The sequence below is a fragment of the Mus caroli genome, unplaced genomic scaffold (assembly GCF_978045245.1).
Source record: "Mus caroli unplaced genomic scaffold, Mus_caroli_1 scaffold_12, whole genome shotgun sequence".
In the NCBI taxonomy this organism is placed as follows: domain Eukaryota; kingdom Metazoa; phylum Chordata; class Mammalia; order Rodentia; family Muridae; genus Mus; species Mus caroli.
Window position 1 is genome coordinate 21,000,907 of NW_028227267.1, and position 22,338 is coordinate 21,023,244.

The 22,338-nt window shown below is 41.0% G+C and overlaps 1 protein-coding gene across 10 annotated transcripts in view; it reads left to right on the forward strand.

Moving 5' to 3' along the window:
- Positions 1-22,338, forward strand: part of Erc2 (ELKS/RAB6-interacting/CAST family member 2) — an 864,340-nt gene that overhangs the window by 524,551 nt on the left and 317,451 nt on the right. For all 10 annotated transcript variants that reach the window (XR_015044606.1, XR_015044607.1, XM_085828472.1 and 7 more), the window contains one exon: positions 6,528-6,688. Coding sequence is in view for 8 of the 10 variants with exons in the window: in XM_085828472.1 (XP_085684598.1) it covers positions 6,528-6,688 (161 nt within the window). In the remaining 2 variants the exon portion in view is untranslated. The remainder of the gene's footprint in view (positions 1-6,527; positions 6,689-22,338) is intronic.

Here is a 22,338-nt window from a genome sequence, read left to right on the forward strand (position 1 = left end):
ATCTCTCCTAGCCTCTCTCTGACCTGGTTTATCACCTTATGACCCAAGTTGCTTCTGAACCTTCAGTAGAGCTGGCAGAGTTCAGCTAGTCTCCTAGGTCAGCACTTAGTTCAAGTTTGCTCTAATTTAGGTTGTGGCAACTTCACTGGTTGAGCTGGGTATACACCAAAACACTAAGAAACAAACAAAGACAGGAAATGGGTAGATGGCAGAGCATAACATAGACAAGCCACTGTGCTTTGGAAAGACTGTATGAAAAATGCCTTTCTTTTTCACTTTTCTGGATAAGTAGATTCTTACCCAATCTACTTACCAACTTCTAACTGGCATATAATATGAAGGGGTAAAGGTTTTGTCGAAATATTGGCAAGTTAGCAGTTACTAAGCACAGGAGACCCCCATGCCTCAGGAAGCTATCCCAGGATCCATCTCAGCAGATAACAGAGAGAAATGGGCTTTCAGATCTTCAGTTAAACAGCACACATATGTGTGCAAGTTTGGGTTGATACATGTTAACACCCTACTGTCCTATAGGTTTTAAAAATGTATCCTCTCATTGCTCTGTGGTTCGGGTTCAAGATCCTTGTTTCTTCAGAGCCGTGGAGAAGGACTCTTTAGACATAAATCTGCTGATGACTTTATTATTATTATTAAAGTGTATGAAGTTAGGAAATATGCAAATGAAACCAAATAGTCTTGATGCTGTAACTGCTTTATATTCTGCAACACAGAAAGACCAATAAAATAAAATTTAAAATTGAGTTAATTGTTTTGGGTTTGGGGCTTTTCCCACCCCCAGCCCCAGCCCCCAGGAATGGGTAGATAGTTCAGTTGGTAAAGTACTTTTTATGCAAGCATGAGGACCTGCATTTGGAACCCCAGCAGAGAGAGAGAGAGAGAGAGAGAGAGACAGACAGACAGACAGACAGACAGACAGAGACAGAGAGACAGAGACAGAGACAGAGAGAGAGAGAGACTTTTTATCCCAGAACTAGGGAGTCTGAGGCAGGAGGATTCTTAAATATCACTGACCAACCAGCCTAGCCAGATAGATCAAATCAGAGAACCTGCCTCAGAGGACAAAGTAGAGTGCAATCATAGCCCCAGCACTGACGCCAGGGCTAGCAGGAAGATCAGGGGAGGCTCAACTCTGCAGCTGCTCTCATCCCTTGTATCCTTTAGTACTTGCCTTTCATCTTCATTTTTGAAATCACAACTATAATTATTGTCTTTGATTCGGAACCTTCCTGCCAGCCCAGACCTTCTGAGAATGAACTTGTGGCTAGAGGTCAGCAGAATGGACGTTCTCCATGATGCATAAAGCAAGGATGGGGATGTAGATCTCCCAGGTCCTAGGATGGAATACACAGAGTATGGCTCAGGCCTAAGAACTACTGGACTCTACTCCACCACAGAACCGGGGACATATTTATTATTCAGCTGTGGCACTCTAGGGTCCTGGTTCTTGCCAGAGCATCAGTGAATCCTGGCTGTTGTCCTTTTAGGAGCTGTACCTGAATGTCCTGTCCCCATGGCAAGGATCAGGCACTCTAGATAATCAGAGTGCACGGTCTTTAAGGGCAGAAAGAACTAAGGTTGGCTTTAATGCTTCATTTATTATTGCACAAAATGGATCAGTGTGAATGTCTCTGAACTGTGTCTTTGTGGTCTCATTTCCCCCATTGTGAAATTTTATTAGGTATGAACACCAGGGTAGAAATGCATGCTGATTTTGAAGGAATTATACTCTAGATGTAGCAACCAAACATGTGCCATGCAGAAACAGTGTAGATCGTAAAAACTGTGTAGACTGGACACCCCAAGGCTGCGTAGAGGTGGCTTAGATAGTAAATGCCCTGTAGAGTGTTAGACAGAGAGGACTGGGTACTTTATCTGCACTATCTTAGAGTTGTATTATATCAATCTTGCATGAGATATCTATCTGCCCACTTGGTAAGGAAGGATCTGGAAGTTTAAAGAGAGGTCAGCAGTCTCCAGGGTTCCCAGGCTTGTCCACACTTTGGAATCATCTAGAGTCTTAATAAGTTACAGACGAATGGCTTCAACCCCATGTGTGATCATAGCATTAGGAGTTTTCTAATTTCATAAATGATTTTAATATGTAGAAAGTTAAAGCATTAGGGTATATATATATATATACATATATATATATGTATATATATGATATGTATGTAATAACAAAGAAATCAAGGTCATGAATAAGACAGATAAGAGTAGATTTTAACTCCTTTAGAGTTGGGGATTATGGAATGAAAGCCATGCTGATTCTCATTCCTCCAATTCTGCTAACCTCTTAGCCCTGAGACACCGTGGTGGAATCCTCGATATCTAAAGAACATAGTTGGAAACAAACGGCTGTGGATAATCAGAATCTCTTTGTTAGCAGACATAGACCAGAGACATTGTTTTTGAGAGATAGTGATGATGTAGGTATGGTTCCCTGGCAACAGGAAGACTAGTTGTGACAATACTCCTTATGAAACTTCTTTGAATGCCAGACTAGTGGAGATCAGTTCAAAGACACAGAGTCAAAATGGCTGAAATGGAAATTAGAAGGGAAGGCCAACCTTGGCTTAGACCTGTAGAAAACTCTTGGGAGTCTGTTAGCAACTGTTTCCTCATGCCACCTCTTCCTCTCCAAGCTCTTATTCTTTCTTTAAAGCAACCAAAACCTCCCTCTAGCCCTAGCCTGAGATATTTCCTTCTTTTTATTCCCTAATATATTTTTCCTGGCTTTTATTTTAGTCTGTTCTTTTCTACCCTTTTCTATTCATGTTTCATAAAATCTATCAGACCTAGCTAAAAAATGTGCTCTATTGTGGGAGAGAGGCTAATCAGATAAAGCCAGATCCTCATGGAGGGCAGGCTTACAGATGGAGGCTAGGGATGTACACATATACATATGCATATACATGCAGGTACACACGTACACACACACACATCATTATCATCATCAACATCATTGTTAGTTCTGTGATAGAAGAGAACGGGAGGGACTTGAGCTAGTAGGGTCAAAAGTAATACTAGGATGGACTGAGGGATCCAAAATGTGTTTGCAAAATAGAACTATTAGATTTGGTTATGACTGGGGAATCAGAGAGAGGAGAAGAAAGAGGCACACGTGATTTTGAAGTTTTAAACATGTGCAATTTAAGGTGCTGTTAGAACATCCATGTGGAACATCCAACAGGTATTTAAATATGTGTGAAGGCCAAGTGAGTGCAAGGAGGCAAGGACTGAAGAGACTTCAGATTAGCACTGAAAGTTGTGAATCCTCAGTCCTCCCCTCAGTGAATCCTTAGTCCTCCCCTCAGTGTCTGTGCCCAGAGATGGACAGATCTAGGCTCAGAATCACAAGGTAAAGGATTGAGGTTGAGTGCGATGAGGAATTTCCAAAAGAAATTGAAAAATAGGCTCTTAAGTATCTTAGTGCACTTGAGCTGTTACACAGAACACATGATTTATAAACAACAGAAACTTATTTCTTACTGTTTTGGGGACTTAATGGTCCAGTTCAGGAGAGGCTGACTTTCAGGTGGTATAGCATTGAGTTCTTTCCATGCCCTTACATGGTGGCAGAAGAAACAAGCTTCCTCGGTCTTGTTTAATCAAAGGTTAGTCATGAATTAGGATTCAGGATTAGGTCTGCCATCACCACCTAATCTTTTCCCAAGCTCTTATTACCTAGTGCCATGTCCTTCAGATTTAGGGTTTTATTGTATGAATTGGGGATGGGGGTCACAAACCTCAGACCATAGCACTAAGGAAAGTATAATATTTAGGACACTGAAGAGAGAAGCCATAACACTACTAATTTGTAAAAAAAACAAAACAAAACCAACTATTTTCAATGATTATTTAATAGCAAAGTAAAGTACATTAATCATGTATAAGATTATATATTCATATGTATATATAAATAAAATTTCTCTCTGTATCTATCTATCTATCTATCTATCTATCTATCTATCTATCTATCTATATATTTAGGTAGAAAATTACAACAACAAAATATATTTATTTCTAGGTGATGGAACTTATAGGTATCTTAACTAAAAATGTTATTACTTATAAAGGAAATGAAAACTTAAGTTTTCATATTTGTAGCCTTAAGATTCTATGGAGAACAGGGATACTGAAACCTGACCTAGTAACCACTACATCAGGGGAAATACCAATTGCTCTTTAGTGTTCGAGTTTGAAGAGTAAAGAGAGCCATTCACAGAACTCTAAAACACTAAGCCTAGGGTAACCATGGGCAATGCCCAGAAACATACCCTGAGACAGTGATTGCTTGAAGGTGGCTGCAGAAACTGTGGGTCAGAGGCCAGTGCCACAGCAGGCAGGACTTTTTGTCTAGAAACTCATAAATTGGGATGGGGGGGGGTGGTCAGAGCCTGAAGTACTGTTTCAAAACCCTACTTACAACATGTTGGGAACTTTCAGTCTCACCAGGAACAATGGGTGTTGGGAACAAGTGGTATTATCTACCATTCAAACACTGGATTGCACCTCTCAGCTGTCCAGATTCTTCATGTAGCATTGCTGAAACAACAAATCGATGCTGTCAACTATCACTGGTTAAGAGTTGTTTGGTTGGGTTATTGTTAAGCTAGCTAGCTGCCGTCTGCCACAAGCAGGTTAGTGGCAGAAGAACTAACCACTTGTAAACCTAGTTAAGTTTGCTTTACAAACTCAGACAGTTCAGCTTGAATTAATAAGAATGAGTAAGAATTGCAGTGGTACTCATTTTCCTGGAATAAGTAGTATGTTTGAAGTAAAGAACATTTATGACAGAAAACAGGCTCTAGAGGACACGGGTTATTCCACATGAGCCATACATTCTCTGAATTCATCTTGGAAATGACTGCATTGTGGCAGTTTTGAAAAAGCTTTATTTTGTTTTAATTAAATAAGTGCATGTGTTTGTGTGTGTGAGGGTATATGCACACAAGTACCCGTGCTGACAGAGGCCAGAAGGTGTACAGAGTTCTAGGCAGTTGTGAGCTGCCTGAGGTGGATGCCGGAAACTGAACTGGGTCCTCTGCTAGAGCAGTGCATGTTCTCAAGTACTGTGCTGTCTTTCCAGCCTGTGATGTCTTTTGGAAATACTGCTATTTAATTATAAATCTAAGAAGGAATGGACTTCTTTTGATATGTTGCTTTTCAGAAGGGCTCCTAGTCATAATTGTTGATCTTCATGTGAAACTAAAAACAATAATTGCTCTTTAGATTTTATGCATTTGTAAATACCAGTTAAACATATATGATTCTATGAGTTTTGTAGATTATCCTTTATATTCTGTGCTTTTAAAACTTTTTAGTTTAAGCTTTGATTTACAAGGTCCTTAAGTTTCTCCTTTTTATCAGGGCAAAATGGAAGGTGTTCTGAACCTTAAAAGCATGTAATTTACCTTGGACATGAACGTTAATGCTTATTCTGAATGAAGTCCATGTCAAACTGCAGAAATTGTGTAGAAAGTCTTTATGAATTGGGGCCTAACATGTCATTGACACATTGTGAAGGGTTTTCTGTTGACTTTAGTGATGGATGAACGCATGCAGCCAAGTTCAGCTGGACGGAGAGTCTTAGAAATCCACACAGCAGCTCTGGAATCTAGAAACTTCCTGGAGCATGATTTTTGAATCAGCAGGGTGCATGTAGACTGTATCTGTACAGGGAATGACATTTTACCAGCTTTCTTCATGAAAGTCTCTGGAACATGACTATAAACACCAAGCTTCTTTGTTGTGTGTTGGATTTAAAAGCCCCCAATGGTTTGGAGAGGGTTAGGGCTTCTCTCAGAGATCCTTGGTTCAAATTGGGGGGACCTGGCTGAAAACCCTAGATATTTGATAGTCTGGCTTATTTCTATGGTGTATTAGCACTCTATAAAAGTTACATGTCATTTATTTCAAGTTTAGGACCCTCTCAAACTTCAGGGACAAACCAAACTTGAGCCCTTTGTGGCCGGAATTCTGTTTACCTTTGGCCAAAGCCTGTTTCCTGATTTTAAGTCAAGGAAGTGAGGTGAGAAAGGTTCCCGAGGCTCTGTGGACATCAAATACCTTTGGCCAAACAAGGTTTTGATAGGTTAAAGCATGAATGAATCTGAAACACTTGATTAGCTTTCTGTCCGAGCACTCTGGAGGCCTATACACAAAAGTGTACAGTGCCAGCCAGAGTGTGTCTGAGTCTTATTTTCCTGCAGCCCAGATGGAGTACCTGAAATTATTAACCACAGGTTGATACTGGGTCAAGCACCCCCTTCTAATAGACATGTTAAATAGTTTCTATAAAGATCATTGGTCAATCCAATTGAATAGGCCTTGGGGAGTTAAGGGATTTCTTGGGTTTGAAAGCTGTTTCTACCAGAGACAGAGCAAATCAGCTCTATTTGTATGTAGTGCAGATGTCATGTTGTCCCTCTGTGTCTCTCAGAAAAAGATGTTCCTTGGGTCTGAGTAAAGGAGAGATGACATGTGACCTTCCATGTGCCTTTCAGATTGAGGAGCTGATGAATGCCTTGGAGAAAACCAGGCAGGAACTGGATGCCACCAAAGCACGCCTCGCCTCTACCCAGCAATCTCTGGCTGAAAAAGAAGCGCACCTGGCCAACCTCCGGATTGAGAGGAGGAAACAGCTAGAGGAGATCCTGGAGATGAAGTGAGTACCTGTTTTTGCTCCCCTGGTCCTCTGTCACCCCACTTTGATGTTAGGAAAAGGGGGAGGCTGGAAACAAGAAGAGAAATCCAGAGAAAATGGGTGAGTTTTAAGGTATTACTGATTTTTAAAATTATTTCTTTGGCTACCCCTTGTGCACCTTTTCCAACATGTCTCCCATTGAGACTGTACAGCCAGCATTGGAGTGAGTGTGTCTGTGTTCTGAGAATGGCACAGCACTCACAGATCTGCTGCTGAGGTCTGAGGCAGCAGAGATGAGGTCTTGTTAAGCACAGTGTGAACCTGCATGCTGCTGGCAGCTGGTAGGAGCTTTGCTGAGGAGCCAGGACTTTGCTGACTGCTCTCTTCAGTCCTCTTCAGTGCCTGGCTTGTACTGGTTCTCACAATGTCAGGGAAACAGAACTCAGACTTGGTAGAATAATAAAATGAAGGCTAGTCTTTTCTTTACCAGCATACACACCTTGGTTCAGGTACAAGGGGACAGGTAAGTAAAAGATATTTATCTTACTTTCTTCTCTCCTTTAGTTGATACAGTGGGTTTTGTGCTCTAAAGCAGTCCTTTCTGTGGCCCTGCGACACACCCACCTACACCTATCCAGCTCCTGTTTTCCTTTACCAATCAAAGATCATCATGGAAGAGAATTGGAAGGACAATGTTTTAAATGATTTGAATAATAATCGTAATGGATTTGTTCCTAACGAACCAGCCAAGAAATAGCATTTCTATAAATACTTAAATTAAACAAGTAAGATATAATTTAAATCCTGCTCCCTCCCATAATAAGGGGAAGCATACATAGTTGTGGCATCTTAAGCCAGTAACACAGACTTTGAAATTGGTGGCTAGGTATGGAAGAGTGACCTCATAGTGACCCAGCCAGTCTTACACATGGTTAACATTAAATCAAGAAAGCTTAGATCATGGAAAATATGGAATGAAATATTTTGAAGGGTTTAATAAATGAGAATAAAACTTTTATGTCTCTTCAACTACCTCAGTTTCTCCAAGACCAAAGAATGAGTAAGGTTTTTTTTTTCACATATAAACTCATATAAACTAGCATTTTGTCTAATAAAAGATGATATAATAAAAACAGATATTATTATACACCATTTAGAAGCCAGGGAACTGAGACTCTGAGAGATTCAAATAATTTGCTTAAGGCCACCTGGCCAGGATTAAAGCAAGGACTTCTATTTCAGGTTCTCTTTCTACTACCTCATTCTCCATGGAGCCTCTTGTGGATTTTACCAGGTCTGGAACTCCTGTCTGCTTGAGTCTCTGCTGAACTCTTATTCTCATCAGCAGAGCTGGGCATATGGCAGGTGCTTTCTGACTGTCAGGCAAGTGAGCAGATGAGATGGTGAAGATGAAGCCTTGTGTAGCCAAGAAGGCAAGCACTTCAGGCTCCCATATAATCCGTGTGCTCAGTAGTGTGGTAGTGGTAGGGGTGATAACCGCACTAACTCTGTAACCACACAAATGCATTTGATCCCCTGGCTACTTCTGTCTCCTTGTGTGCTGATGCACATTCAGAGAGCTTTGTTGTTCTCCTCCCTCAAGGCTCCCATGTTAACTCTGCATCTGCAATGATACAGGATGCCCTTCTAAGAGCTTTTTTGATTCTTGTTTATAAAAAGAGCATGTACTTTCATAATGTTTGAGAACAGGAGTAGGATTGGACTATAAGAGTTTAGAAATCATCACATCCTGTTCTGCCTGTAACTGTGACAGGGGTTTGCCTTTGACCTTCCAACCTCCCTGCTTCCTCTTCTAACAATGTGTAATTGTGAGCAGAGCACATGGCACATAGGAAATGGTACATGTCTACCAAGGCTCTGTTGACCGGTGAATGTAATGCCATACATTTAAGGTACTTTGTGAGGAGTACCATTTATCTAAAATTGGATTTATTTTTCTAAAATATAGAAACCATCTCCATGTGTATGTTTTCATGATTTTAGAGGCTAAGGCCTCTGGTGAATCACCACATTATTTCTGAATAATTTGCTGCCACTGCAAAATAAAGAGAATTTTCCTGTTAATTCTGTTGGTAAAAGAAACAAAGTCCTACTTCGTCAAGCCCGATGTGAACCCAATTCATTATTTAGCTAACCCAGAAGAAGACCACCTTACAGATATCTAACTTGGGACTAAGGGGACCCAGGTATGGGATGAGCATACTGACGGAGGTTCCCGAGTAGATTCATCAGCCCTTACAGATGCTTGAGCCGAACAACTGGTTTTATCTATCATGGGTTTTAAGCTGATAATTGATACATTGCTACATGACACTGACTGAGCCCTGTTTAAGTTGCCAAGGACAATCAGATACATCGTTGTTGTTGGTGCTTGTTCATGCTATGCTAAGAGTTGGATTTTCATCCAGTTGGTACTCATATTTAACCTGGTCTACCAATCTTCTAATCCCTGGTAGGAAGAGATTTACCATGTAGCCCGCTGAGAGAGGATGAAGACATTCTTCTCTCACACCAGCACATGAAAGGAGATTACTTTCTGGCTGCCTCCATTTTCTTTTCATTAACATGGAAGGAGTGATGCCTGTCCAACTTGCTTTATGGAAGTATGCTAAGGTCAGGATAAAAAGAAAGTCCTGGACAAAGACTAATATAAAATGGCATATGTGAAAGTACTTTGAAATCTAACATTGGGCTTTTAAAACTGAGAAGTGTGTCTGTTAAATTCATCGCTAAACCCAATGGTATGTAGTCTAAGAATTGGAAGAGAGCTAGATCTACTCTGCCAGCTTGCATAAGCAGACTCCTGTTCGCATAATTGCCAATGAAGAATTCACCAGGCCCTGGGACAGGTCATTCTTGGTTGTGTTCCATGGAAATGAAGGAGCTCATCTTCCCATTTGTGTTTTGTTGTTGTTGGGTTTGTTTGTTGGTTGGTTTGTTTGTTTTAAATCTCTCTCTCTCTCTCTCTCTCTCTCTCTCTCTCTCTCTCTCTCTCTCTCTCTCTCTCTCTTTCTATATAATACTGATCTGAGTATCAGCCATAGAAGAGATGGCCTTTTGTGTATTTGTTAAGTAATGTAGTTCATTTTAGAGGAAAATAAAAGAGAACAGAAAGAAGCACCAGGAATCACCCATGGCCTTAATGCAGTCACTGAGGCCATTCTGTTGTATACCTCCACAAATGTGCCTTCCTTAACTTTCCAGAAAATTAGATTGCCCTTTATATTTTATAAATCTTAATTCTTTGGTTTAAGACTGTGAATACTTTCTGAATCACAAGAATAGAATCATGCTATTTTAAATTACTTAATGTATTGACATATAGGTTTGCTGATTTATTTTGGCCCCAATGTTTTGCTATTATATAGAAAGCTTTGATAAGAGTCCTGTCATTTGCTTTTATTTATGTTTTGGGGGAATAATAAAGATTGACATGAAGCTGTAAACAACAACAGGAACAAACAGGATAGATTGGCTTCTTGTCATCTCGACCACTTAGTCACTGATAACATCCTTCAGATTGGCATAGCTACAGCCTGACACCCTCACAGAGACTGATCTAGTGCCAGTTGCCCTGTTTTGTTGCATGTTTAGCAATGTTCTTACTTGTCCACATCTCTATAACAGCTACCACAGTAAAGATTCATGCTTGTTCCACTGCCACAGGGTCTGTGGTCCTACCTTTGGTAGCCAGTTACTCTTAGCTATTTTATGTTTTGTAGAGACGTGGGGGTGTGGGAGTGTATACCATACATGTATGAAGGAATTCCCTGGGGCTAGAGTTACTGGCTATTGGGAACCACCTGACCTGAGAGCTGGGTACAGAACTCTTAAAAAAGAGGAATCCTTCTTAAATGGTAGAGTCACCTCACCAGTCCCCAGTTCTTTCTTTCTTTCTTTCTTTCTTTCTTTCTTTCTTTCTTTCTTTCTTTCTTTCTTTCTTTCTTTCTTTCTTTTTTTTGTTGAAAATTTTTGTATTTGCATTTCAAATTTTATCCCCTTCCCCCGTTTCACCTCCTGAAGCCCCCCTATCCCATCTCCCCTTCCCCTGATTCTATGGGGGTGTTCCCCTACCCACCCACCCACATCTCCTCCTCCCCTACATTGGGGCATTGAGCCTTCACAGGACCAAGGGCCTCTTCTCCCAATGATGACCAACAAGGCCATCCTATGCTACATATGAGGCTGGAGCCATGAATCCCTCCATGTGGACTCTTTGGTTAGTGGTTTAGTTCCTGGAAGATCTGGAGAGTCTAGCTGGTTATATTATTGTTGTTCCTATGGGGTTGCAAACCCCTTCAGTTTCTTCAGTCCTTTCTCCAACTCCTCCATCGGGGACCCTGTGATCAGTCCAATGAACATCCACCTCTGTATTTGTCAGGCCCTGCCAGAGCCTCTCAAGAGACAGCTATAGCAGGCTCCTGTCAGCAGGCACTTCTTGGCATCAGCAATAGTGTCTGGGTTTGGTGATTGTATATGGGATGGACCCCCAGGTAGAGCGTTCTCTAGGTGGCTTTTCCTTCAGTCTCCAATCTACTCTTTGTCCCCATATTTCCTTTAGACAGGAGTCAATTTGCTGGTTGTGGTGGCATACTTCGATAGGATTTGCTGAAGGAGGCAGAGGCAGGAGGATTACAAGATGGAGGACAGTTATTTAATTTTTAAGTGGATTTTTTTTTGTATCTGTGTGTATCTTATATCATCTTGAGACATATCACACTGACTTGTGTTTCCCCCTGTTGTTCTACCTTGGTGGGTAGAGACTGTTCTCTTAGATTTAGATCAGAATTAGAAGGAGAAAATGCTGTCTGGTTCTTCTAACTGAAAGATTTCTCATGTTGTAATTTTACACCAAGAGTTCCTTTTAAGAGAGTATATTGGGAACAATAAGCATTTGTGGAATCAAAGGGTGAATTGGTTAAAAAACAAACAAACAAACAGAAAACAGCTTCTTACTGAGCCTCGACTGCAAGGTAGGTGCTAACCTGGTGGAAACAGAAAAGCCTCCTGACCTTGTCAAATTTAGACTCTGAGTCAAGTGGGTGAAGGAAAGAATGGGCAAATGTAGTTCATTATGTGACTTTAAAGATGCTCGATAGTTCACTTACAGAGCCATTTCCAAATGTAAGAACATTATTGTTGATTTGGGACACAGAGAGACAAGGGACAAGGTTGGGTACCTTTCACTTTCTAGAATATCACAGGAAGTGAAGATATGCTCGTTAGAAGAGAGGAAGAGCCCAGGATTTATTTCCTGTCCTGTTCTCCCCCCAACACGCCTTCAGTTAGATTTTTCTTGGTTTGTATCCTAACTGTTAGAGATCATTCTGCTACTGGAGAGAACTGGCATTTCCTAACCAAGTATTTCCATTCAAGGAGACAGTATACCCTATCCCTGCATATAAGAATATTGGCTTACTTAAAAATATCTAAAAGCTTTTGCTAAGATATTTTATGATCTTTCGTCTTTGTTACATTTGCTCTTGTTTAAAAGGGAGAATTTTATTAAAAGAATATTAAGAACTTTCTAAGTTTGGCTTTAAACAAGGCTTAATAACCTTACATTCCAGGAACCAAGCTCGGTTATTTAATTGGTGGCAGGTGAATTTGATATCTGTAGCTAAAAGGAATAAGGATTTTGAGGCACTGATCTGCTTATGCATTTTCTCAGACACGTTAGCCTGCCGTAGTAATTTAACAGGCCGACGGGCAGCTGATATTTTTCACTTAGTATAAAATCCTACATCACAAAAGTGCTTTAATAACTCCTTAACAGTTCCATAATTTGAATTATGCCTTTTGTAGTTTTGTTGACGTTTTCCTATACCTGATTAAAAGTTTTATGTTAAGTAAGGTCATTTTAACCCATCTGATAATTTTTGTGGGCTCCACCTTCATTTCCTGGGTACTGTTAGATTTTCGACGTCTCCTCCAGATAGGCTTGCAAGGCTTTGTATACACTGAGTTGTTTTAGTACATTCCCATGGGGTAAAGCAGCAGCTCAGGCTACAACATCATCTCGTTGGCCCCTTTGATCTGGGATTCTTTCTGAGAGTGCCACTCATTAGGTAAGTGCCCTTCAAAGCAGAGGCTACGTGCAGAATATGATAAAATCAATTTATTCTGGACTCTGTGCCATCATGAGAAAAGACAAATCACATTTCTTTAGGGAGGAATTCTAAGTGCCTGGCAATTTGCAAAGGATAAATGGAGTCTGGGAGAGGAGTTTTAAAGGCAGCCATTACTTAAATTTGATAAACTCAGTTGCAAGGGGCTGTATTTTTTCCCCAGAGGCGTTATGAGGAGTGAATGGGACTCTCATTCATGAAAAAGTAATTTTAAGCTTATAAGTGTGTAATATTTTTCTATTAATTCATCCATGACATATAAGTATTAATCTTATCTTCAAATTATAAGTTAATTTTATTCATTTAAGGGTTTTGCTTTTAAGCTTCAATGTAGTTTCTTCTCCAAGCAATTAATTATTGATTAAAACTTAGATTCCAGTTTAAGATATATTTAGTATTATGGCCACACTTGCTGGAATGTTTTAGAATGTCTGCCCAGTTCTGAAAGGCATCTGCCTTAGATGGGATGTTCAGAAAGGATGTTGTTGCTACTCAAGTCACACGTGGAGATGAAAGGTAGCAGGGAAGCAGAGGATAGGTGGTGTGAAGAATGGCTCGTTCCGAATGGATTCTGGTTTATGCTACAGGCTGTGACATTAAGTACCGTTAGTTGCCATTCATGATTTCTGTTTTACACTCTTAATTCTGAAACTGGTAGCTTAATATTCAATGGCAGAAGACAAAACTCTCACTGCATATCAAATTTACAGTATGGAAGCGAAATTTAACTGTAAAGAAAAAATAACCTTATGAGAATGGAATGTTCTAGTGAGCTTCCAATGTAAGGAACAGAAAACTCTACATTCTAGCAGGCCAAACATATGCGTAGCGCCTTCTGTCTTGAAGCTTTGCCACTCGCGGCATTTGGTCACCACCTTACAGTGCTGGACCTCTGCCTCATCTCTAAGTACCCAACCCACATTCCAGCCAGCAGAAGGATGGAAAAGGAAAGAAACCTGCCTGGCCTCTAAGCTACACATATCTGCCACCAACATTTGAGTCAGTTAACAGCTCATTCAAAAAAAATAGTCGCTGAGCATCTGCATTGTGTAAGGGCTGTTCTGCATGCTGCCACTCTTCTAAGCATTATTTTAAGGCATAAAAAGACTCTGGACAAAGGTCCTATTCATAGACCTCATATTCCACATAATCTGATGCAGGGAGGACTGATTCCCTGACCAGAGTTTTAAGTCACATGGTCACACATGTCACCTCCACAAGCAGGAAGATGTAGTCTTTGTATGGGTAGATGTATGAACAGCTAACACCATGGAAAGCAAATTAAGGAAGGAGAGGAAAATAACTTTGGGAAACTTAGAAATTTTTACAGAACAGAAAACAAAAATGGACCAGCTGCTAAGCCACCTTACCACAGTATAAGCATCTTTCCAAGGTCACTTCAGACAGACTATTCCTAATCCATTCAGTCTCTGTCTGTGTGCCTGCCTGCCTTCCTGTCTGTCTGCCTGTCTGTCTGTTTCTGTCCCCCCTCCCCGTGTGTGTGTGTGTGTGTGTGTGTGTGTGTGTGTGTGTTGTTGGGTAATACAATATGATCTCAAACATTCCTTCCAGTATTATCCACAAATTAAAAAATAACCTGGAACATGGATCAGTCAGGAATTAGACTATTCTTTGTCTTTTCTATGATGAACTCAACAATGCAGTTTGGTTCAACACTGTCACTCTTATCAGCCAGAGTAGGCTAGACTTCCCCTGTATTTTGTATATTACCCCACAACACTCTTTAGATATGAAATAAATGAACAGAGCAGAAATGATGACCCTCAAATCAATAGAGCCAAAGAACTGAAACGGATTAACTTGTGTGTAATATAGAATCAAAAGCCTTTCCTCGTTCCCATGATGAGGTAATGCGCAATATGTTTAAAACATCTTTGGAAAATCAAATCAGCCCAGGTAAAAGTCCTGTTCTGTGCTTTAGGCAGTGAAGTTAAACTCAGCCAGAGATATTTGTATGGTGTTACCTACATGCCATATAGGTTGCAGTTGTCAGATAGATCTTTCTTCATGCTAGTGTCAGGAGAGCAGGGCAACAGGCTACAGTAACAGGGGAACGAGGGAACCAGAAAGGAGTGAGCTAAAGGCTACCTTTCAAGTTAGCTCCTTATCTTAAAATAAAATAAGGGGTGCCATGTCTTTTAGATGAAAACACACAGTATATATGTAGTTTTAATAGTGAAAAGTGTCAATCAAAAGGACCATTGGCCTGGTGGTTTTTAATGGAAATGCAAACATTTTCTGAGTTAGAATAGTGTAGGCTTTCAGATTAAATAATCATAATCAGCAGTTAAATAATCCAAATGCCTGGGAGCTGTAGGACTTAAGCCGTTCCAAGCACTCTGCTTCATGTTATCTCTATCCATTCACACAGTCTGCGGGGCTTTAGAAAGGTCACCCATTAAAAATAAGAAAAAGACTGTGTGGTTCTTCCCGCCTCCCCAAAAAAGGCAAAGCAGAGGGCAGACATGTGGCATTTTCTTCCAACTGAGAACAGCATTGTATTGGCAGAAATAGGAGCAGCCTAGCTTTCAAGCTTACAGGAGATACTGTCAGACATACCATCCCCCCACCCCCCCTCCAGGTAAAAACAGGACAGGGACACCACACAGAAGCCAGCCAAGGGACCAGAATTATGGGTGTCATGGACTCAGATAGCAGGGTCAGTCCCACTACACTGCATCCATGTATCTGTCTATAATGTTTTCCTCAGACTCAAATCTCCTCACTTATGGGGTATCATTCTCTGAAATCTCTGATTTCCATCTGGCTGATTTTACCTCTCTGGAATATATGGCAAGGTCTGGAGATAGCTTTGGTTGTCACATGGAAGGAACCTTCTACTGATGATATCTAGTAGGTAGGGACCAGGAATTTGTCCTACAGCTCAAAACACTCATGATACTAAGCTTGAGAAACCCATGAGCAGTCTCTGTTTAACGACTGATATTTCATAATGTAGGGAAAAGGAAAAATCTTTATAAGGTCTGATATCTGATTCAACTTGACTTTTAGTCAAGGTGGCCTCATAGGGTACTTGCCTTATTCAGGATCATGATAAGACCCAGAAGGTGTGATAGTGTGAAGGCTTGTGTAGATGAACTTGACCTCCTGATTCTCCCTTGCCATCTTGGTATTGTAGAGCAGTTAACCTATTAATCCTAAGTGGAATGGGTACAGGACTCAGAACCAAGCTTTCAGAGACTGAGTTCCTCATACCAGCTAAATACTGGATGGGATCTGAAAGACCTGCTCCTTTGATCATTCCTGTTTGATAGACTGCACAATCTTGTCCAGCTCCAGAATTCCATTGTTCTTCAATCCATGTCTGTCTTTGAGCTTTCACTTCCCCAACTGTGCATTAAAGTGTGAAATTGGATGATTCTCAAGATTTGGGCCAACCCTACAAATACTACATCTCCACACTATGCTTGTTACTCTTTCATTTTTAACATTTCTGAAATACCCTTCTGGTCTTTTCCATGGGAACCATTTTAGCCAAGCTTGTCTAGAATAGAATAAAAGTGAGAACCACAGCAAGGCTAGAGTGTAAGCCAGAGGAGGGTCTGAGGGTACAAAAGGAGAAACTGCTTCCCACATAGATGCCCCTGACCAGCTACCAGGAAAGCCACAGCCCTAGGCGTGAGCATCCAAGTTCATCATTACAGGAAGGAAACATCACAAAAGGCTTTAAGCCAGTGGAGATGTTTACAGAGGAGAACAACTTGGAGGAGAAGGCTTTGAATGTTCTTTGTCTCTGGTAGGCATTCAAGAGGTTTGCTAAAATGATGCAGAGATGTGTCATGACTCTCCTGGGTATGAGACTGCCTCATTAGTCTCCTGTTTTAGTTGTTGTTTTTTTTTTTTTTTTTTCTCAGCCTCATTCGATTCCTTCTCTCTCCCTCCCCTCCTCCTCCTCTTCCTCTTCCTCCTCCTCCCCCTCTTCCTCCTCATCATCGTCCTCCTATTTATCCTCCTCCTTTGCTTCATCTCTCCCAACCTCCCTCCTTCTTGCTCTTTTACCAGCACTCCTCTAGTTCCCCTACAGTATGCTAGTGTTCCAAAGATTTTCTATGTGGTCCAAACATACTCATCTTGTGAGATTCAGGGTTTGACTTTTGGGCTAGGCAACCAGCAGTCCAAACATGTGTGGAGAAGGACTGGGTAGGAGCAGTGCCAGGAGCAGAGGATCAGCTGAACCTGGCGATTTTGTCTGGGTAGTGATATGCATTTGCCACTTAGTTCCCCCAAGAGAAAGAGAAAGCCAAGCCTCCAATCAAGTCCAGCCAAAGTCTCCTGTTTTTTTGGTTTGGTTTTGTTAGTTTGTTTGTCACAGTTTTTTGGGAACCCGCAGATTGTATGAATTGAAATTCAGTATTTGGCATGGTCTTCAGGTTGTGCTAATATTCCTGAGATGTGAATTGGAACCCACAGAAAGATTAGGTCCACCTTAAGGAACCGTCATTGCATCACACGCTTCACATGCTTGAGGGACTTGGGGAGGATGCCCAGTGAAGCCAGCATAAACTTGTGATAACAGTTAAATTATTGTCTTTCTGCTCCTTTTTCAAATTGATGTTTTGTGTTCCTTTCACTGAACCCTAAGTTTGGAGCTGTTTTTTCCTCCTGGCTCTGCCTCAGAAGTTTTCTTAGGGAAAAAAAAAAAAGTGTTCCCTTAGACTTCTGTACAAGGTTTCCCTAGATAATGCTGTGTTTGAAGGTCACATAGAGTTGGTACTTGCTCTCTGTTTTTCCTCTCTCTGTGGTTCTCCTAGAAGCCAGCCCTGTGGGGGAATATCCCTTGGCTCCCTTACTTGTTGGATCTGGGAACACCAGGAAGCTCCACTGGCCATGGAAAGACAAGAAAAGAAGGGGCCACTCTTCTTTTGCCCTAAGGCATACCCTTAGGGTTTCCCTCTCTGGCTGCAGGGCTTGTTCCCAGCATTCATTCATGCTTCTAGACATCAGGGTTAGCACAATGTGCCTCAGCTTGGCCCTGGCAATGACTGCCCACTGTTGCTAGTTTCTCAATGCTTCAGCATCTCTATCTGTTTCATTATCACCGTGCACCTCTCCTTCACTGATATCTGCTCATTGCAAATGTGTGCTGAGTTCTGTTTCCTCCAGAAGCCAGAGGGACACAGTGGGAAAAGTTATGGTATCATGGTCAAGTACATGGAATTTGCTCCAATAGTTTAAGAAAGTGTCATTTAAAAAGACTTACATTTCACATATTAAATAAATTGAGGAAGAGAAACAGATTGTTTAACTCTAAAATCACAACTTTAAAACAAAACTGCTATTTCTTAAATGAATAGCTTTCAGATTACCCTTTGGCATGAATGATTCCTGCGGCTCCTACCTTAGAAAAATGTTTAGCTGAGGATCTGAGAGCCATCCTCTGTCATGAACAGTGGAAGCAACAGCTACCTCTGCACTGTCCCAGGGAAGCCTCCTTTGTTCTGTCTTCCTCTCTAAGTTGATTGTCTGAAAGGGAGAAGCTCTAGAGGTGGAATGCAAAAGAGCATCCTAGAGGTGTGGTGTAAATGTCTGGTCAACAATTGTCTAATCAAAGACCAACCCAGCTTATAGCATGGGTCAACATGCAGTAAAGGAGAAGCAGGTGGGGCTGTAAGAATATCATACAGACATAGCATTGAGCTGTGTCAAGTGGAAAAGCAGATGAAGGGGCAGAGCTGATAGAGGGTGAAGGGAGCATTTTCAGAAGAGGGTTCTTACCTTGACAGAGTTCCATGGCAGAAGGGGCTCACTTGTTCTAGCATCCATCAGAGCCTGGTAAGGTCTTGCCTGATCACAACAGGAGACTTCTGCCAACCCCTCTGTGTTGGGGTGTTACTTGCACACTGTGTTTCTGCAGCAACAATTTCTCTACAGTCCACAACTCAACCTTGTGTACTGACTTTTGCTGGGAAGGCCTTTTTGTTACAGTTAAATCAACTGATTATTTGGGAAGTCGAACTTATCAAATGCTTATATTTAAAAGATAGCTTTAACAGTTTCTACTAAGCCAGACATTGTAAAGCATCACAAAGCCCTGCCCTTCACAGTCTATTCATAGCCCCTGTGTAAGGTAGAGCCACCAACCTCATATTGATGAGTTGGGTAAAAGATACCTCTGTGCAATGGAGGGGAGTGTTCCTGTGAGAAGTATCTCTTTCCTTATTGGTTGCCCAATTGGGTTTGAAGAAATTACCACAAAATCTTTCCCCTAATGTCAATTATATATAAAAGCAAAAAGAAGTCCCATGTGTCCTCTGTCTAACTTCAGAAATTGCCTCTTTGCCAAGCTCCACCCCTTGCTGGGATTATTTTGAAGTAAATACCAGACATTATATCATTTTATCCATAAATACTTTAGTATAAACATTATTTTAAGGTAAACATTTGTACAACAAATTACAAACACTTTAATGTGGAGGAAAATTCTAATGAACTTTCTTCATAATGTTGGAAGCCCTGGGACCTAATGGAAAGGGCTTCTACTTTTTAAGAATGTTCTAGAACAACAAAAATGAAGCATTTGGTAATCTCATATAAAGAAACCAGAAAGATTTATATCACAGGATTCATTCCTTAATCCATGGCCCTGCTCTTCCCTAGACTTATACTTAAACAGTAGTCTTGGGATTGACATATATCCACCTCTTCCTTATTCCTAGTGGCTACTGGTATTTTTCTACATGCCTGAGGAAGGAAAGGCCTTTTATTGATACCTGGCTTGTTTCTTATTTTACTTTTTGCTTCTTGACCAAATGATAGCAGGATTTCAAAAGTTTGTAAATATGAATTGGTGATAATAACAGCCTTTGCACCCAAGTGTTGATGAACCATTACTTTGGAGAGTGAGATCAAGATCATACCCATGCCCTACTGATATTAAGCTTCTAAATCAGGTGACATGTCAATATGCCTACTCAACTTCTTGTCTTGTTTCTTATTAATGATCACAGTGACATCACATTCTCTAGTAAGTCATTCATCAATTTTGGAGCAATGCCTCAGATCTCTTACTACACTAGATGCTGATCAAGAAGAGATAGCATCTCTGATTGTTGGGATTATACTCTAGTTTTTACATCCAACCTTGGCAGCTCTTCAATAACTGAAGAGAGGTCATGGAATGGCTTTGATATCGACATAATTCCTAGATAGGTAACCATGTGGTTTCTTTTAGCTGATACAGACTTGAGGGGCAGGGTGTATAGTTTTCAAGTCTGTTTGCAGTAAAGGCGAATGGCTCCAGAAAGCATTACAGATGGGTCAAGAATTTGGAAGCACTGTAGCAGAGGCTGCAGCAGAAGTTAAAAGAAAAGTAACTGGAGAGAAGCCTCAGTGGTTAAGAGCTCTGACTACTCTTTCAGAAGATTCAGGTCTGATTCTCAGCATTCACATGGAAGCTTACAACTATCTGTTAATATTAGTTAACAGAGGCTGTGATGTCCTCTTCTGGCCTTTGAAGATACTGGACTCCCATGTCGTATGCAGACATACATTCAGGCAAAACACCTATACACATAAAAATAGATAAAATTATTTTTAGAAAGAAGGTGAAGAGAGAAGATATCCCAGGAAGAGTAGAGTATGCAAAGGCTGGAGTCTTTCACAAAGCAGAAGATCTAGGAAGTTCCAGTTCCCAGTTGGACTGAGCCAGGTCATACTGAGTAGTGAGAATGAGGTGTCACCATAGAAACAGGGCTTCATGGTATCCAGCTTGTTATTTCATCTAGTGGCCTTCTTTAATTCTCCGTAAACATTCTGGAAAGGAGTACTTAGCTACTGCCTGGCTCCTGGAGTGATAACGTTTCATAGACAAGGATAATATAACTGGAGATTAGGGAGCAGGGATGGATGGCCTGGATTTCAATCTTGGCCCTGTGTTTATTCTTCTTACTGTATGACCTTGGTAGAGTTTACAATGACATCATATCCCCTGTAGGGTTCTAGGATCAAGTGAATACATAGATACAGACAGACAGATGCATACATGTATAAAGACACACACATACACACATATGTATCAGCCCAAATTTGCTACTTCTTAAGTCTTAATAAGTCTGTATCAACAGTCAGAGAGATGCATCCTTCAGTCAGTAAACAAACTCTGCCTTTTAGAAAATTAGTCTTCAGTTGAACTATACTTTTTTAGTTATATACCTGCGTTCTTTGGCTCTTCTCCATTTGGCACTGAAGCAATTTCCTTCACAACCCGAGTGTCCAAGAGTACTCATGTCCTGTTCTCCCCAGTGCTCTCCAGGCAGCAGAATAAACCCTACTTCATGTGGGAGTACTCAGCTCCCCTTCTCTCCCTGTGACAGGTTTTGAGGATCCATCCCCTTTGGATGATGGTCTTTTCATTATTTTTCTGCATATTCCACAAGTAGCTAGCTACTGCATATTTTCTATGGAGGACACAGTGTCTGGCTGGGCATGGTGCCATGACCCTTGCCTTATGAAGCTCATGATGTAATGAAGAAGTTGGCAATATAAGCTGCTAATTGCTATGCAGTGTGCCAAGTGCTCTGATCAGGAAAGTTTGGAGTATCTGTTCCAGATGGAAAGGAAGCAGAGGGTTATAGGATTCTTCCATGGGGGCTATATGAGGCTCCCATTGGGGGTTGTACGAAGCTTCCATGGGGGTTATGGGAAACTCCCTTTTGGAATGGCAGGAAGGAGCAACACATGAGTTGGAAAGATAAAAGAAATGGTTGAGGTAAAGGAGGGAAGTAGGCGTATTTCAGGTATGACCAGCAATCAAATATATGATTCAAGTGGCTGATGAAAGCCATCAGCTCAGTGGTTGAACTGATGCCATTGTGCTGGTGAAGGGAAGCTGCACTTGGGATTTTTGCTGAAGGTAGCAAAATGCCAGCCCCATAACTGCAACAGGAATCATTTGCTGCAAGACTCTTGACTCTTAACCTTGTCTGTGCCTTAAGACAAATAACCCCCTCCAAGTAGAGCTGGAGCCCTACTTTCTGGATCAGTTTTCTTTACAGGTAGATATGGACAGTTGACTATTAACCAAGTCCTTTTCTAAAGCTGCCACTATGGGTCTTATCTCCATGATTCCAAGCAGACTTTTTACATTCATGTTGGTTCTTGATACCTGGGTATGGAATTCTTAGCATTTGCATTAGAAACAATTGATATATTTATAATAAGAAAAGATGCCAGATAGTGATGGCACATACCTTAAATGTGAGTACTTGGCAGGTTGATCTTCATGAGTTCCAGGCCAGCTTGGTCTACAAAACTAGTTCCAGAACAAGTAAGGCTACACAAAGAAACCCTGATGTATGTGTGTGTGTGTGTGTGTGTGTGTGTGTGTGTGTGTGTGTGTGTGTGTATGTGTGTGTGTGTGAGAGAGAGAGAGAGACAGACAGACAGAGACAGATAGACAAACACAGAGACACAGAGAGTAACAGAGAGAGACAGGTGTACAGACAGATAAAAAGGAGAACTCATCTGGAGTTTTTAAGGGAG